General features: G+C 34.8%; 1 protein-coding gene across 2 annotated transcripts in view; it reads left to right on the top strand.

Annotated features, from left to right (window-relative positions):
- The window catches only part of LOC149414076 (phenoloxidase-activating factor 2-like), a 76,038-nt gene extending 58,290 nt beyond the window's left edge, over positions 1-17,748 (top strand). For both annotated transcript variants that reach the window (XM_089644273.1, XM_089644274.1), the window contains exons 4-9: positions 4,334-4,490; positions 7,115-7,245; positions 9,020-9,212; positions 11,070-11,148; positions 12,196-12,359; positions 16,696-17,748. In XM_089644273.1, coding sequence (XP_089500399.1) covers positions 4,334-4,490; positions 7,115-7,245; positions 9,020-9,212; positions 11,070-11,148; positions 12,196-12,359; positions 16,696-16,896 — 925 coding nt within the window. In that variant the 3' untranslated portion in view covers positions 16,897-17,748. The remainder of the gene's footprint in view (positions 1-4,333; positions 4,491-7,114; positions 7,246-9,019; positions 9,213-11,069; positions 11,149-12,195; positions 12,360-16,695) is intronic.
- Positions 17,749-18,667: the final 919 nt, after the last annotated feature.

The following is an 18,667-nucleotide window of genomic DNA, read 5'->3' on the forward strand; positions in this document are numbered from 1 at the left end:
CAGTGCAAAAACAGACAGTGCATAAATAGACAGTGCAAAAAAAGACAGTGCATAAATAGACAGTGCAAAAACAGACACTGCATAAATAGACAGTGTATAAACAGACAGTGCATAAATAGGCAGTGCAAAAACAGACAGTGCATAAATAGACAGTGCATAAATAGACAGTGCAAAAACAGACAGTGCATAAATAAACAGTGCAAAAACAGACTGTGCATAAATAGACAGTGCTTAAATAGACAGCGCAAAAACAGACAGTGCATAAATAGACAGTGCAAAAACAGACAGTGCAAAAACAGACAGTGCAAAAACAGACAGTGCATAAATAGACAGTGCAAAAACAGACAGTGCAAAAACGGACAGTACATAAATAGACAGTGCAAAAACAGACAGTGCAAAAACAGACAGTGCAAAAACAGACAGTGCATAAATAGACAGTGCAAAAACAGACAGTGCATAAATAGAAAGTGCATTAATAGACAGTGCAAAAATAGACAGTGCAAAAACAGACAGTGCAAAAACAGACAGTGCATAAATAGACAGTGCAAAAACAGACAGTGCATAAATAGAAAGTGCATAAATAGACAGTGCAAAAATAGACAGTGCAAAAATAGATAGTGCAGTTTTGAATAAATATTAACCCTTCAGTACTTTAAACACTTTTGTTCAATATTTTCTGTGTTTTTCAAATGCGCTATACACATCTAATTATGGAGATAGACATATACCATCACAGAATTTTCTGTAGGCCCTTTTAAGATATACAATTCTGTAGAACATTATTTTGATGTATCTCATAAGGTTTAGCCACCGTTAGCAATAGAAAATATTTTTTTACGACCTGATTACAAAACATCGATTTTCCTCGACTTTCCATAAATATAATATGAATATATCATATATAAAAACCTTCCGGAAGAAATCCTCTAAATTATAGTGAAAACCTTGTCAAAATCCGTTGCGTAGTTTAGAAGAACTAAGCGCACAAACAGACAGACGCGGATGCCGACTTCATTTTATACTATTTAGAGATTTGGCTTAAAAACAAATACTGATTTAGAAACTAGATACAATTATCTTTCTGGTGTTATAAAAAAACATTACTATTTCTAAATAATAAAATTTTAAAATCAAACGTGAAAAATGTTGTCAAAAATGCTAACCACAATTTTTACTTAATTTTTTAATCCAATCATAAAAAAATTGAGAGAAATTTGTAAGAAAACTGTACCTTCAGTTTTATCTCGTTCATATAATAAAAAATAATTTTTAAAGTTAAACCGATTGTTACGATAGCGGCGCGAAATTTGAATTATTCATTTTAACTATTTTTAGAAAGAATTATTATTTGATTTTCTAATTTAAAAAAATAGTTATTTTCGCATGATAAAAAAAAAATGAATAAGTTTACTATATTTCGAGAATAGATTATTTAATTTGCTCTTCGACTGTACACAAAGTTATTGTAACATTTTTCTAGACACTGCCGTCTTTGTAAAAAAAAACATGAATGTAGCTCTTTGGTGAACAACTGTTTGAATAGAAGGTCAACCAGAATTCTGCATTTACAAAACTTGTTTATGCGCCATCGGAATACAACACTCTAGATGGGCCCTCTATTTATCTCTCTATCTCCAGGGCGGCGCATCTGCTTCCAATACAAAACTTTAGATGGGCCCTCTATTTATCTCTCTATCTCCAGGGCGGCGCATCTGCTTCCAATACAAAACTTTAGATGGGCCCTCTATTTATCTCTCTATCTCCAGGGCGGCGCATCTGCTTCCAATACAAAACTTTAGATGGGCCCTCTATTTATCTCTCTATCTCCAGGGCGGCGCATCTGCTTCCAATACAAAACTTTAGATGGGCCCTCTATTTATCTCTCTATCTCCAGGGCGGCGCATCTGCTTCCAATACAAAACTTTAGATGGGCCCTCTATTTATCTCTCTATCTCCAGGGCGGCGCATCTGCTTCCAATACAAAACTTTAGATGGGCCCTCTATTTATCTCTCTATCTCCAGGGCGGCGCATCTGCTTAAAATACAAAACTTTAGATGGGCCCTCTATTTATCTCTCTATCTCCAGGGCGGCGCATCTGCTTCCAATACAAAACTTTAGATGGGCCCTCTATTTTATCTCCAGGACGCACAGTGGGCTGAAAATCGCCTTTCATAGACATAGAGACTTGAATTTTCAAGGGTATTTTTTTTTGGCTAGAAATGGATTCTGCTGATCATTACTATGCTATAAAATTTCGTACGAAGCAATTGCGTGTACAAATGAAGGAGTTATCATTTTTTTAAGAAAAAAATGTACTTATGGCACTGACATTAAAAATGAGGCTATCTCTGGAATCATAAGGTTGGCCATTCTATCCTTACACACAGATATACTACTATTTATTTGTATTTTTTGACATACTTCGTATTGTGGCGCAACTTGCGATTATTTTTTTTTAAATCCTCAAAGTTGAAAAAAACACTTTTTAATGTTGATGATTCATTTTAATCCTTAAAAGCTTTACATATGAGAGAGTAAATAAAATATTGAAAACTAGACAAAGCATACTTATATGTAAAGCATTTAAGCATTAAAATGAATCATCAACATAAAAAAAGGTTTTTTTTCAACGAGGATTTAAAAAAAAAAAATCACAAGTTGCGCCACAATACAAAGTTTGTCAAAAATATAGTAGTATATCTCTGTGTAAGGATATAATGGTCATCCTTATGATTCCAGAGATAGCCTCATTTTTAATGTCAGTGCCATACACAGACATAGGAATTAATAGACGAGAAGATAATGGCGAGGGGTAAAATCAACTGTTGAAGAACGAAGGGGGTGAAGCTGACTGTGATTCGTCAATAAATCAATCTGACAGTAAATAGGCATCTCGCATTATAATATCACCATTTACTTCTTAAAAGTAAAATCTGCTTTGGAATGAATAGACATTTTTACATGGGAGCGCAAATTACTCGCCACGTTATGAACAAATTTGCGAAGTCCAAATTCGGCAAAAAAATTCGGTTCATTTTCAGAGTCGAATATTTCGTTTAAGTATTTAGTTAAGACACTTTTATAAATGTTCATAATTTACTTCCCAGCAACCAACCAGCTTTGTGTTTCGCGTCCAGACGTTTCTCGATGTGATAGTAACAACTGATTCATATTATACGATGTGAATATGCTTAAAATAAAGTAAAATAATGCTTATATATGGAATGTAATACGACAATTGGGTTTATTCTCTTTTTCACATCTATTTTTACAAGTTTTCATAGTACAAGTCAACATTTTGCCGTGTTATTTCGTAAAATGAACCGATGATGCCTCGACCATAGTTCGCACGAGAATGATGACGTCACGTTTTCAAATTTCACTTGAGGCCATACGCGAGCACAGCCGGCTCCAATGGAACCGGTATGGGGAGTGGGGATAATACGCTTTTAATCACTTAGGGCAGGTCTACTAATATTCATATGTCTATGGTGCCATACAAATTTTTCTTTAAAAAATGATAACTCCTTCATTTGTACACACAATTGCTTCATACGAAATTTTATAACATATTAATGATCAGCAGAATCCATTTCTAGCCAAAAAAAATACCCTTGAAAATTCAAGTTTCTATGTCTATGAAAGACGATTTTCAGCCCACTGTGCGCAGTGTTTTGGCTTGCAGTGTAAATAAAATATTGTAAACTAAGCATACTCATATGTAAAGCATTTAAGCATTAAAATGAATCATCAACATAAAAAGTATTTTTTTCAACTTGAGGATTTAAAAAAAAAATCGCAAGTTGCGCCAAAATACGAAGTATGTCAAAAAAATACAAATAAATAGTAGTATATCTGTGTGTAAGGATAGAATGGCCAACCTTATGATTCCAGAGATAGCCTCATTTTTAATGTCAGTGCCATACAAATTTTTCTTAAAAAAATGATAGATGAGCCCTCTATTTATCTCTCTATCTCCAGGGCGGCGGATGGGTTTCCAATACAAAACTCTAGATAGGCCCTCTATTTATCTCTCTAACTCCCCCCAGGGCGGCGCATCTGCATATTTCTATAAAACATAGAATATATTTCACTTAAAATCCATTAAAATGTACGGAAGAAAAACAAACCGCAGAACTAGTGCTGCTAGGAGGTGCTACACTGGCCATCAGGCTATACTGCCATTAGAATGTATGGGAAATATCACAAGTTGGTAACAATATTGTCACCGTTGGTTAGTTGAGCATCCGGAAGGATTCGGGCTACATCGATAGTTGCCTCTATCTGTATTACTCAACGGTATATCTTCATATTTACTAATTTTGTTTGCAGATTCAAACCGGAGAGTTGCCAGGTGTCCATCGAGGTGTGCTGCAATGCTCCCCGTGAAGAGGGCAACCCCGTGGAGACTGTGGAGCAGCCTGATCGTCTGCGCGGCTGCGGGGTGCGCAACGAGAAAGGGGTCGACTTCCAACTGCTCTCCTCCCCCGTAAGTATCATGAGGCTCGCTTCTTGAACCAAACTACAATGGCCTACAACGGTTCCACGACAAAACAAACCTAACCTCAACTCAGATAAACTAACCTATTCTTTTTACCATATACAGTGTATCTCACATACATGCAAATTGATAGACCAGTCTATTAGGTAAAGGGAAACAAACCAAGTGCACGGAGCGGGGAAGCGGCATGGCCGTCTTTCTTTCTGTGATTTGTCAATAAATGAATAACTCACATTGTAATATCACTTATTCAGTATGCGAAAATAAAATTGGCTACGAATTACTAATCCTTTATACAATGGCAAAAAAACTTAAGGCGATGCCATACGTAGTAAAGCAAAATCATGTGTTTTTGGTTTGAAAATTTGGTCGCCTAGAAATGTTTCAGATGCTTTAATTAAATACTGCGAGTAGAATACATCTTGGCCTTTGAAATAATCGAGTATTTTTTAGATAAGTCTTTTTATAAGCCCAGAAAAAAATAATGAAAACTGCTTTAAAGTTCAAAATCTCCTACTTACGAATCAATTTTCGGTTATGATTTTATTGTATAATGTGGCAAAGTAAGTTATTTATAAAATGATCGAAAAAAAATTAAATATTTATGCCTGAACATCCACAAAATAAAATAAAAGGCACCTTTTGGCCATGTTTTTTTCTTGCATAAATCAAAACAGCTGGATGGTGTTAAGTGGGAATTTAAACCTTATCGCCATCTACGTAAGGGTTGTTGTTGATAGCGGCTCAATTTAAAATATTACACGACGTAGTGCATCGCCTTAACTACAAATCCCAAATCGGGTAAACAAATGTTCAGACTTGTTTTCAAAATCAAATATTTAGTTAGACACAATGTGTTATAATTTACCCACCTCACAAAGGTCCCATAATGGACTGCGCTGCAAAATGTTGCCTTACTTAGGCATCTTTACTGTGCAGAGTTTGGTTATTTCAATGTGCGCTCTTCTGCTGTCAACTTACGACTGATGTTGTAGTTTGTTAAAAGCACTCTCTAATTCTCTTGGTGCCAAAAGTATGGTCACGTGGTTTGTCTCCAGTTCGTCGGAACGATACCCAGATTTTATGTTAGAGCGAGTCTATTAATTTTGTCTGTGATCTTACTAAGGATGGGTTGTTTCGGAGAATTTGAACAATTTTTCAGCTGTGAAAGATTTTTTCAAGTTCTGTTATTATTTCAGTTCTGTCAAGCAACTAGCCTATAATTATATTATAACAGAACTTGAATATGACTTTCACAGAACCCGATAATGAACCTGGAAATTTGATGAATTGTTTTTTTATTTTTTTATTAACCTTTCCCTTACTGTGCTAAAAAAATCCACGCGTTCCGGTGCTGTGTAGTCAATACACATCTCAAAATAAGCAATTTAATATCGGAAAAATATGAAAATTCATAGCTAATCGATTATGTTTATTATATTTTATATCAAAAGTGATAATAATTGTAATTTAATTGCTGAAAACATGAAAAAACCATCGGCAGATGCTAAAGAAACGTGCGAGGAGTCCACATCTAACGACGGTTCGCGGCCGACTGGCTAGCGGCTGGCGGCTGGCACAAACACAGCTGTGCGAGTAGGTATCGATGGTCTAAATCAAAATACAACTGCAGACGTGTGGATGTCTCATGTTCCCGCATAGCGAATTAAAGCGGGACATCAATAGCGTGTCATTTCCTCGCACTCTCTTCGCGTATTAGTATCACACGGTTGATTGTATTGGTGTATTTGTTCCCGATTTTTAACAAAAATCTCTGATTTTAATTGAATTTGAGAACTATGTAAAATTTTATTTTTTAATTCAGTGCATAAATGTATAACGGAGGAATACCTAAAATCTGAACTCAGAATTTATAGAGTTATTAAAGTTATTAGAAGCAATGTGTAGTAAATACACACCACAGATAAGGAAAGGTTAACAATATGTATAAAGTTTTTTTACAGGTTTTTTTTCGATGTCTGTCTCACTAGGATAAACCTGTGTTGAGACAGACGTATTGAGTACATAAATTAATGTTTACATATTATTTGGTACATATAATATTTCATAACATTAAATGACAATGTGAAAATGATAAAAAATAATAAATAATAATAATAAACGATAAATTGGTTAGTCAGCATTTAATACATACTTATGAGGGGATTTTTATAAATTTTTTGATCTTGGATCTGTCTTGGCTGATGATCCTTGGTCTTGACTTGATGTCTGTTTTATATTTTGAAAAAAAATCATTCAGTCTAATGGCTAGTGGTAGAGCATTATATAGCCTTGTTGCAAAATATCTAAAATTTCTCTGGCCAAAAGTTGTTTTAGCGAAAGGGATTTGTAAGAGATTATGCCCTTTGGTTCTAGTATCACGAGCAGTTCCGGACATTGTCAAAAGTAGTTTTGTGTTTGAAGAGGTATGTTAGTATGTTTTTGGCATAAAGTTGCCTAATGTCCATAACACAGATTTTCCTAAAGATTTCATCCGAGCTGCTTGTGATTGGTAGTTTAAGAATAATCTGTATTATTCAAATTCTCCGAAACAACCCGTCCTAAATGTAATAAAACATATTTATTTTAATTGTCTTATTGTTTGTTTGCAGGGAAATGAATCAGAGTTTGGAGAGTTCCCTTGGACTGTGGCCATCTTAAATGTGGCTGACAGTAGCGCCGTGTGCGCGGGGTCCCTCATTCACCCCTCCGTAGTCCTAACAGGAGCCCATTGCCTCGCAAAGTGAGTTCACCGAAACCCCCATTGATTGTTTTAACAAATTATTATAAGCATTAATTACAATAATTCTTTAAATCTTCCCCACAAGAAAAACTAAACCCTTCCACACACTTTTCCACAAATGATCATCTAGTCAATCAACATTATGCAAGTGCATTATATAAGCAAAATAAATACAAAACAATACAAGAACAACACGTCAACTCACCAGAGATCAAATGGGAAAATAATTCACCGACTCCAGATATTTTCATATCAGAGGGTTCGGCTCGGTAGAACTTCTAACAGGGCCTATAAATCCTACTGATCCCTCAATATAAATATTTAAAAAATCTTTCATTATCCTACATGTATTTAAAATGACTGATTTTTGCATTTTTATATATAAATTCTTTGACAGATCTAATAAGCCTAAATTTTGAATGAGAGAGCTAGGTATAATGCCAGTAGCCGAAATAACAAATGGTAATATTTTTATAGTCTGAGAATGCCAAAATCTTATTGAAGAAATCTTGAGTACTGAGCCGAACCCTCTGATATGAAAATATCTGAAGTCGGTGAATTATTTTCCCATTTGATCTAAGGTGATTTGACGTGTTGTTCTTGTATTGTTTTGTATTTATTATGCTTATAGAATGCACTTGCATAATGTGGATTGACTAGATGATTATCTGTGGAAAAGTGTGTGGAAGGGTTTAGTTTTTCCTGTGGGGAAGATTTAACTCAGACATTAAGTCGGAAATATAAAATAAAAAATTGGTTATCTTTTTGCTCATATGTGTTTTCATAGATCTAGTTTTGTATCCATTACGTCGTAGTTAGTTAACTCTTTGCACGCGGCCGTATCAACTGTTGTTACGGCAAAAAGTCCATACTCACACGCGGCCGTATCAACAGTTGATACGGAAACTTTGAATGCCGATATTCCAGCGGTCTTTTGACATAAATTTATTTCCCGCTCGCTTGAACATTTGTAGAACTATCACGATGCTGACATCTACAAGAATTTCTCGAAAATAAAATTGTGTTTCATTTAAAAACATCGATAATCAAGTGAGCCTCTTTGCGCCTTCGAGTGCCATAGTTTACGATTTTGTCAACGGATGGCGTTAGTTCAATTTTGTTATTATTTTGTGACATAAAATTTACGTGTCCAGTTTTAGAAAAAGTTTTCATAACAAAAAATGATAAGTGCTCATGGTGTTCCACTTGTGTCTATCAACGCAGTGGCCTAATTACACACACGCCGAGCGAATGGCGGGACCACATTCAAAAGATACGGTACGTCTTTGTATGAAATTTTATGATTTTGTTTTTATAAACATCCAAGAGTGTTGACACACGAGGATTTGTTATCATATTGTGGAAAATAATCTGTTCTGTCTATATAGTCCAATAAATCATGCCAGAATGCTATAATTTGACATTTAATTGCGTGCATAGGTATTTGAAAATATGTACCGCGTACGGGTATAGATAAAACGGAGCAAATTAACGCGTTCAAAAGGTTAAATAAGTTTGATTTCAAAACTTATTAAAATATTTCTTAAATTATGTTTTATTTTTGATAATAAAATTTGAAAGCGTATTTCATCTCGTTCCAAAAACAGTTTTTTGGAAGGTGATTTGATTGAGAAGCGGAAATACAAACGAATTATCCGACTTTCTGACAGCGTCCTTAGAAATATAACGGTCAATATGCCAGATGCCTGAATGGTTAATCAATTTGATTTCAATTGATTTCTTTTTGTTTGATGGACCTGCTTTTGTTTTCCAGACTCCGGCCCCTGGAGATAAAGATCCGCGCCGGAGAATGGGACACACAGACCACAAAGGAGCGCCTGCCGTACCAGGAAAGGAACGCAGACAGGTTCTTGCTTCACCCCAAATTCAACGCACAAACTCTGGCTAATGACGTCGCACTCATCTTCCTGAAGGAGCCAGTGGTGTTGGCTGACAACGTCAACACGGTAAGCCTCTTTTAAAACCTTTTTTTATTTATTTATTAAATTTAATATAATTACATTTAATACAATATAAGATATGGGTAGTCCCACAAAGCTGTGACAATCAGCTTGTCTGTAGGTTCTACCATTTAATGTTACAACATAATACACATTAGCTTAAGTTTAAGTATTAATACCGAATATAATGTTTAGGATAGATAAACGTTTTGTAAGAGTAAAATGAGACGAATGGTGCCATGCCATTTCGTTGTGATCGTAAAAGCGCGCTAATGTAGGTACGTACGTATATTATTCAACGAAACTCGAATAAAATATTGCCAGGTGGGTTTTCAAACTTAGACAAAGGATAAAACATTGGTGACATGTGGTGAAAATATGAATAGTAAATTTTTTATTAAAAAAAATGTTACCGGACAGCAAAGTTCCCATAACATTTTTTACTCCAAATGTGCTAAGGAATAGCTGGTTAAAGTTTGTCGGGTACGTGCCGATACACCCTGTATAGATATCGTAGATTATTTAAAGCATTCTCGAAACCTCTTGGTGAAAAAAATATGCCCACGTGATTTGTCTCCAGCTCGACGAAACGATACCCAGATTTCATGTTAGGGCAAGTATATATCTTTTGACGTCTTCTGACTTCTCTGGGTGTGTTCAAGATTCGACTGCCCACCTTTCTGCTTACCCTCCTTCATTTCCTTAAAAAGATCTCCACACATCATCCCCAAAGATGAAATAGGCCCTGAAGGAATTTTTTTCTTCTGTAGTGTTATATTATTTAAAATTATTAGTTAATATTTTTTTATTTTAAAAAGAAAGACAAACATTTCCGGGTTGCGAATAACATGACATTATTTGAAAATCTCCTACTACCACCACAGCAGAGATGTGCAAAATGGGTACCCAAAACCATTTGAAATGCAAAATGGAAATGGGTCAAAACTTTTCCATTTGAAAATGCAAAATGCAAAATGGTTTTTAGAAAAGCATTTCAAATGCAAAATGCAAAATACCTATTTTCAAAATGCATTTAAAATGCAAAATGGTTTCTCAGGTGAAACAATTAAAATAATTATAGAATTTTTAAACAATTTTGTCATTTAATAATGGACATCAATGTAGAACAAACATATTACATGATGGTAAATCCAAAAACACCACGACTACAGATTATGAAACCACAAAAAATTTGCGCCGGACTAATGTTGCCAACGTAAAAACATAGAAACTGCTATCTAACATTTAATATTACAGCGTCATGGCCATGTTCAGTATTTGAATCAGTATTTTTTGTAATGGTATCACTCAATTGCCAGGGCTCCTACCAGGGAGTAACTTGACAAATGTAAATTATCTCTCATAGCGAGGTTGAGGACCGACTGATATTTGGGGCTTATGAAAAAAAGATGAGTGGAGAAAGTAGGAAGAATGTTGCAAAAAAGCATTTAAAATGGAAAATGCATTGAGAAAAGCATTTAAAATGCAAAATACAAAATGGTTTTTAGAAAAGCATTTAAAATGCAAAATACAAAATGGTTTTTAGAAAAGCATTTAAAATGCAAAATACTCATTTTGCAATTTGCATTTCCATTTGAAATGGATTTATTTGAAATAAAGCACATCTCTGCACCACAGTAAGCAGAAAATGTTGCTTGTGTTGTGATGGAATACTTAGCCACCTGAGGAAATGAACACACAACGCTTGGGTGGGACCCAAACGCGATGCCAACTCAGCCACTGACTGCTAGATTTCACTGTTTATTTCATATCTTTAGGTTCTGTAAACTTGGCATAATATGACAAAAATCACTCCATTGTATATATGTTTATAGATTCTCACAGTTGGATTTTTCATTCCAGGTTTGCTTGCCAGCAGCCGATAATACTTTCAACGGCGCGAAGAGCTGCTTCGGAACCGGCTGGGGAAAGACTAACTTTGGTAGGTTCCTTTAACAACTACAATATCAACAGTGCACCGTTCAGTTAGAACAGAGGTTCCCAAACTTTTTTTCCGCGTAGACCACTTGCCAAATTTTTTTTTTCCGTAGACCCCCTGCCTGCCGAATATTGAATTTTCCTTAAACTATTAATGTCCCATGTGATAATCATTTATTTTTTTAATAAAAAGATACCATTCCCTTGCCTGCCTTACAACCGGGTGGAGGTATAGTTGCTCGGTCTTTACATTGTGCCGACAGGGGTGCCCTTGTGAGATATTAGACCAAATGAAAATGAAGCAGGATAAGCAACGGGAATTTATTTCTGTAGCTGGCCCTACAGAACTGCCCCTTAAGTTCTTTGTCAGTGCTTATTCCGGTCATTTTTTCTTGTCACATGTTTTCCGATTCTTCAACGTTCCATTTCCATAGTCAAAATGTCCTCAAACATAGTTTTGAAGTCTGTGTGAAGTACATTTAAATGTTGAACGTCATTATTAAACTGGACGTTTTTCAAAAACAAGTTGGGGAATTAGGAAAATTTGCGGCTTCCAATGTGCAATGTTTTGCTTGAATATATTAATTCTGACAAGAAAAGGAACGTAGACTCTATTTATATACCTCAATTAACAACTTTACAATATATAAAAATGCAAATATCAAATAAGTAATTTCTCAGTCTATTATATTTGTATTAGGTCTATTGTGTCATTTACGGAACTCCCAAATGTTTGAATCTCGTGGACCCCCAATTTTTTTTCTCACAGTAAGCCGATATCGACCCCTGGGGGTCCATATAGACCACTTTAGGAACCTCTGAGTTAGATCATCCTTTCTGTGGAAGCCATGGAAATCTCCGCGTATCTTATACTAAACTAATACTAATATATTTGCATCAATCTGTCAAATAGAGAAACAATAGTGCGTTTTAATTTTACCTCCAACAGATAGTAATTTGATCACAAGAAATAACCAAATACGCCCATGATGAGCTGTTATTTGATTATAAAATATATATACTAATATATAATTGTCCGTCTGGTTCGCAGGCAAAGCCGACCGCTACGCCGTGATCATGAAAAAGGTGGAAGTCGACACGGTGGAGTTTGCAACTTGCCAGCGCCAATTCCAAAAGACGCGGCTGGGTCCCAAGTTCAAGCTGCACTCCACCTTCCTTTGTGCTGGAGGAGTGAAGGGACGTGACACTTGCAAGGTAATGAAGCAACTGTACCTGGTTTATCATTTATTAATTTATTATTGGGCACATATAAGCAGATATGTGCAAAATATAAATATTGTCATTTTTAATTAATTTTTCTTAGGGCCATCATCAAAATATAAACTTTTTTCTTTTTTTTATAACTTCCGATTTTATGTCCGGGTTAAATCTTCCCCATAGGAAAAACTAAACCCTTCCACACCCTCTTCCACAAATGATCATCTAGTCAATCAACATTATGCAAGTGCATTATATAAGCAAAATAAATACAAAACAATACAAGAACAACACGTCAACTCACCAGAGATCAAATGGGAAAATAATTCACCGACTCCAGATATTTTCATATCAGAGGGTTCGGCTCGGTAGAACTCCTAACAGGGCCTATAAATCCTACTGATCCCCCTCTCAGAAAAGGACTTTTATTTACTTTGTGTTCCTTTGCGAACTGTAAAAACGCGAAAATTTTTGTGTTATTCACGAGTTTTGTTAAAAGCTTCATAACTCACGTTTTGGGAAACGTAGCCTCATTCTAAAAAATGTTTTGGAAAGATTATGAAATTCACTATCGTATTGTTTTGTTATACGTAAATATTTGCGTTTCTAAATATACATTTTCTGAAAACGTCAAAAATATGTAAAAATCGCTGACCATTATTTCAAAGCTGTGAAAAATGTACTTTTTTCTGAGTATCATAAAGAAATAACACTTTATATATTGAAGAAATATAATTAAAAACTATTAGTCACCTCAAAATATTAACCGTCCAAACTAAAATATTTTTAATAAATTATTTAAAAACGCAATAAATTATGAACGAACAAGATGACAGATTCAATCGACTCAGAAAATGCACCTCTACATTCCATAGATATTCTTGAATGCAGACGCGTAGCGTTATTCATTATCGATACTCTGTTTTTTAAATCATGGCAATCCGTATACTAGTGATGGAAATAAATCGATTTTTGTAAAATCTCACGCGTTTACGTGAAAAGACGTACTAATGTCTTGACCGCTATTATCATATTTACGTCTTTTGACGTTCTAATGTTCCGAGTGGTTAACATAAATTGTTAAAAAATCTTTCGTAATCCTACATGTATTCAAAATGACCGACTTTTGCATCTTTATATATAAATTTTTTGATAGATCTAATACGCCTAAATTTTGAATGAGAGAGCTAGGTATAATGCCAGTAGCCGAAATAACAAATGGTAATATTTTTATAGTCTGAGAATGCCAAATTCTTTTTATTTAATTTCCTAAATCTGTGTATTTTCTTATTTTTTCATTAACAGATTTTTGAACAACAATTTTAACATTAACAGATATAAAAAAATTATTATCAGTGTTTTTTGTAATGGTATCATTAATTTTGCCAGGCCTCCTACCAAGTAGCAACTTGACAGACGTAAGTATCTCTTATGGGGAGGATAAGGACCGACTGATATACGGGGCTAATTGAACTACGGCTCAATTGAACGACGGCTCAATTGAACGACGGCTCAATTGAATGACGGCTCAATTGAATGACGGCTCAATTGAATGACGGCTCAATTGGATGACGGCTCAATTGATTGACGGCTCAATTGAACAAAAATGGGAATACCGGGATACTCTTCGACCTCTTTGTCGGTCGCATGTGTTTATAATGGCGCAATGTTTATAATGTGGTGATTTATTATATTGCAAGTTTTTCTTAAATTTTCTTATATTTTTAATGGGGGTTTACTGCACAAAAGCACTTTAGAGAATACCGCCACTGGTAATAACCCAGTATAATTAAAACGGAATGTAGTTACAAGAAGGCTATAATAACATACCTCATAAATAAATATTAATGTTAGCTTTTGTTATATTAGTCCTAAATTATTATAATTATATCACATGTTTGTAAAAGCCACTATGGGCGTGTAATATAAATAAAAATCGATTCGATTTCGTTCAACTTCGAGCGACTGCATATCCGAATTTAACACTTTGAAACTAAATAACTTTTTTTTTCTAAATTCATTTGTTTATGAAGATTTTATTGCACATGTTTAGACCATCGAGATATAGATGTACACAATTTGTTGGGGGGTCAAAAAAATAGTGGTCAAAGTCACCTTTCGGAGAGGGGTGACTTTTACATACCATTTATAAACTTATTACAATGACACGCCAACTAAAAAACGAATCACGCTTATATATATGAAATACATCATAATACAAAAACTGTAATATGTAGTGTACAACATCGCAAGTCACTTGCATTAGTAGCAGAGATGTGCTTTATTTCAAATAAATCCATTTCAAATGGAAATGCAAAATGGGTATTTTCCATTTTAAATGCTTTTCTAAAAACCATTTTGCATTTTGCATTTTAAATGCTTTTCTCAATGCATTTTCCATTTTAAATGCTTTTTTGCAACATTCTTCCTATTATCTCCACTCATCTTTTTTCCAAAAGCAACAAATATCAGTCGATCCTCAACCTCGCTATGAGAGATAATTTTCATTTGTCAAGTTGCTCCCTGGTAGGAGCCCTGGCAAATGAGTGATACCATTACAAAAAATACTGAGCATGTGGCCATGACGCTGTAATATTAAATGTTAGATAGCAGTTTCTATGTTTTTGCGTTGGCAACATTAGTCCCGCGCAAATTTTTTGTGGTTTCATAATCTGTAGTCGTGGTGTTTTTGGATTTACTATCATGTAATATGTTTGTTCTACATTGATGTCCATTATTAAATGACAAAATTGTTTAAAAATTCTATAATTATTTTGATTGTTTGACCTGAGAAACCATTTTGCATTTTCAATGCATTTTGAAAAAGGTATTTTACATTTTGCATTTGAAATGCTTTTCTAAAAACCATTTTGCATTTTCAAATGGAAAAGTTTTGACCCATTTCCATTTTGCATTTCAAATGGTTTTGGGTACCCATTTTGCACATCTTTGATTAGTAGTCACCTATGATCTGGTGCCCCTAAATAATTTGAAAATCCAGACTCAATGCTGTGCAGGAATGGGTGGCCCTTTGGAAGACTACATTTTAGATTACATGCGTCATGTGGAAATGCCATACTTGTTCTACTGGTAAGGAATTAGCATCATTAATCCCGGTGCATAGTCGGTAAACAAAACAACATATTATTTCTTATCCAAAAGTATTGTAAAATCGTTGACAGCCCTGTTTTTCTAAAGCCAAATTGCGATACTTGCCCAGCTATTCCAAGTAGAATTAATTTTGAAGGCAACAATAAACTCACTACTAATTAATCTATTATAATATTTTGCTAGATTATACATGTGAAAAAGACACTTTTTTATACATATTAATATTCTGTTCAAAAAAAATATTCTTCGTTATTATAACATTCTAAGCTTTAATAAAATTTACTTTATATTAATTACTATGTATTCATCATCTTAAGACGATGCACTACGTCGTGTAATATTTTAAATTGAGCCGCTATCAATAACAACCCTTACGTAGATGGCGATAAGGTTTAAATTCCCGCTTAACACCATTCGCCTGTTTTGATTTATGCAAGAAAAAAACATGGCCAAAAAGTGACTTTTATTTTATTTTGTGGATGTTCAGGCATAAATATTTTTATTTTTTTTCGATCATTTTATAAATAACTTAACTTGCCATATTATACAATAAAATCATAACCGAAAATGGGTTCGTAAGTAGGAGATTTTGAACAGCAGTTTTCATAGGCCTTTACATTATTTTTTTCTGGGCTTATAAAAAGACTTATCTAAAAAATACTCGATTATTTCAAAGGTCAAGATGTATTCTACTCGCAGTATTTGTTTAAAGCATCTGAAACATTTCTAGGCGACCAAATTTTCAAACCAAAAACACATGATTTTGCATTACTACGTGTGGCATCGCCTTAAACACCTCATACCTCAATTTATGTCAGGTCTTATACAAACCTAGTATTCATTCAACTATTACTACAATAGTAGATATTTCTTTTAATTATGTATTGACTCACTGCACTTCTATTACCAACTGTATCACTTGCAACAATATTTTTGTGTACACATTACTTGTTCTGTAATCACTCTATTGTAAAAGCCATTTTATGGCGTTTAAATAAATAAAACCACCACTGGTAATAACCCAGTATAATTAAAACCACCACTGGTAATAACCCAGTATAATTAAAACCACCATTGGTAATAACCCAGTATAATTAAAACCACCCCAGGTAATAACCCAGTATAATTAAAACCACCCCAGGTAATAACCCAGTATAATTAAAACCGCCCCAGGTAATAACCCAGTATAATTAAATAAATAATGAAATGTGTTGTATTTCAGGGTGACGGCGGTGGCCCATTGGTGTGCCCATCACCAGCGGCGGGCAGGTATCTGCAAGCGGGCATTGTGGCATGGGGCATTGGTTGCGGCGAGAAGGACGTGCCTGCGGCCTACGGACACGTGGCCAAGTTCCGCCCCTGGATCGACCAGAGCGTACAAGCCGCGGGACTCGAAACCGCCTCTTACACCCTCGTTGTCTAGATCTAAACTTACATGACTGACGCAATTGTAGAAATTAATCCATTTTTACATCAATTCAATTTTTTTTCTGATTTAATATTATTATACACATTAACAAGTGACAAAACAGAACAGTTTAATACGGATATCATGACAACCAATTTACACCATTTTTTTCTTCATTTAACATTATAACATTTTAAACTTAAATTAATTTTTTTTTCAAGAATGACCGCGTTGTAAATCTAAGGCCCCATTTGTTTCGCAGAAATTCTCGTGGGACAAAGTCATCAAATGGCCATTCAGCGCCATTTTGTTTTTTTTTAACATTTGGAAGGTTCGTTTTGGTGCGCTTGAAGCTGAAACTGACGTGAAATCGGCCGAATGGCCATGTGATGACAGTTACATTTGAATTTATTCGAAACAACTGAACCTAAGACATTTTTAACAAACAAAGAATCTTGACTTATATTATAACTTGTTAAATTATACTCTTTACAATATTTTTAATACACATTTAACGCATTCACAGACATAATGTCTATTGACGCTGTTTTCGAGGTGTGGTGTTACGCAATGTATATGTTTGTCTTTTGGTCACGGACGCTGAAACAACAGAATATAAAGTCAATCTTTTTATTACTCTTTGTGTACCGACGGGAACTCTTACGATTTCACAAAACATTATGCGTCCTGTGACGAGATGCATATGATAGCATGTGTAGTACGTATCACTAATCTTCGGCAAGTGTCCGTGAATCTGTTAAATAAATTAATCAACGTTTAAACGTTTTACTGATAAAAAATCTCATGTTTTTATATTTTCTTAACTTTTTATATATGAAATGAATAAATCTTTTTTGAATCAATAAAGTGCGTTTTTTTGTTGTAAGCTTCTATATTTTGTCACCATAAGTATTGCGCCCTTATGCGGAAAAACAGCGTTATCTGAAAAAGTGAGTTCTGAAATATGTATTGGCTGTTAGACCATATACACATTGAAATTCCAATTAATTTATATGTAATGAGGTATTCCAATTGATAAACAAAACGTTTAATGTATTTTGATCGATTTATTCATAAGTTTTGAGTACAAAAAAACGTAACAGAAAAAGAAACCACGCTATTTTTCCATGAATCTATTAATTTATAGACAAAACGTTGACCGTCACCTTGAGAAGGTTCGTGCCTGTTTCAATGTCTCAGAAACCCAAGTGTGTCTGATTTCGACGAAGAGGGATATCAATGACTGTCTGGTGCAATTTGATTGGAGGGTATGTAGTCACATCATTTTGACCGCCACCTCGAGAAGAGGGAGATCAATGACTGTCTTGTGCAATTTGATTGGAGGGTATGTAGTCACATCATTTTGACCGCCACCTCGAGAAGAGGGAGATCAATGACTGTCTGGTGCCATTTGACTGGAGGGTATGTAGTCACATCATTTTGAACACCACCTCGAGAAGAGGGAGATCAATGACTCTCTGGTGCCATTTGACTGGAGGGTATGTAGTCACATCATTTTGAACACCACCTCGAGAAGAGGGAGATCAATGACTTTCTGGTGCAATTTGATTGGAGGGTATGTAGTCACATAATTATTACCACCACATCGAGAAGAGGGAGATCAATGACTGTCTGGTGCAATTTGATTGGAGGGTATGTAGTCACATCATTTTGACCACCACCTCGAGATCAATGACTGTCTGGTGCTATTTGATTGGAGGGTATGTAGTCACATCATTTTGACCGCCACCTCGAGAAGAGGGAGATCAATGACTCTCTGGTGCAA

The sequence above is a fragment of the Hesperophylax consimilis genome, chromosome 20, assembly GCF_061612785.1.
Source record: "Hesperophylax consimilis isolate HC1 chromosome 20, BYU_Hcon_1.0, whole genome shotgun sequence".
NCBI classification, from domain to species: domain Eukaryota; kingdom Metazoa; phylum Arthropoda; class Insecta; order Trichoptera; family Limnephilidae; genus Hesperophylax; species Hesperophylax consimilis.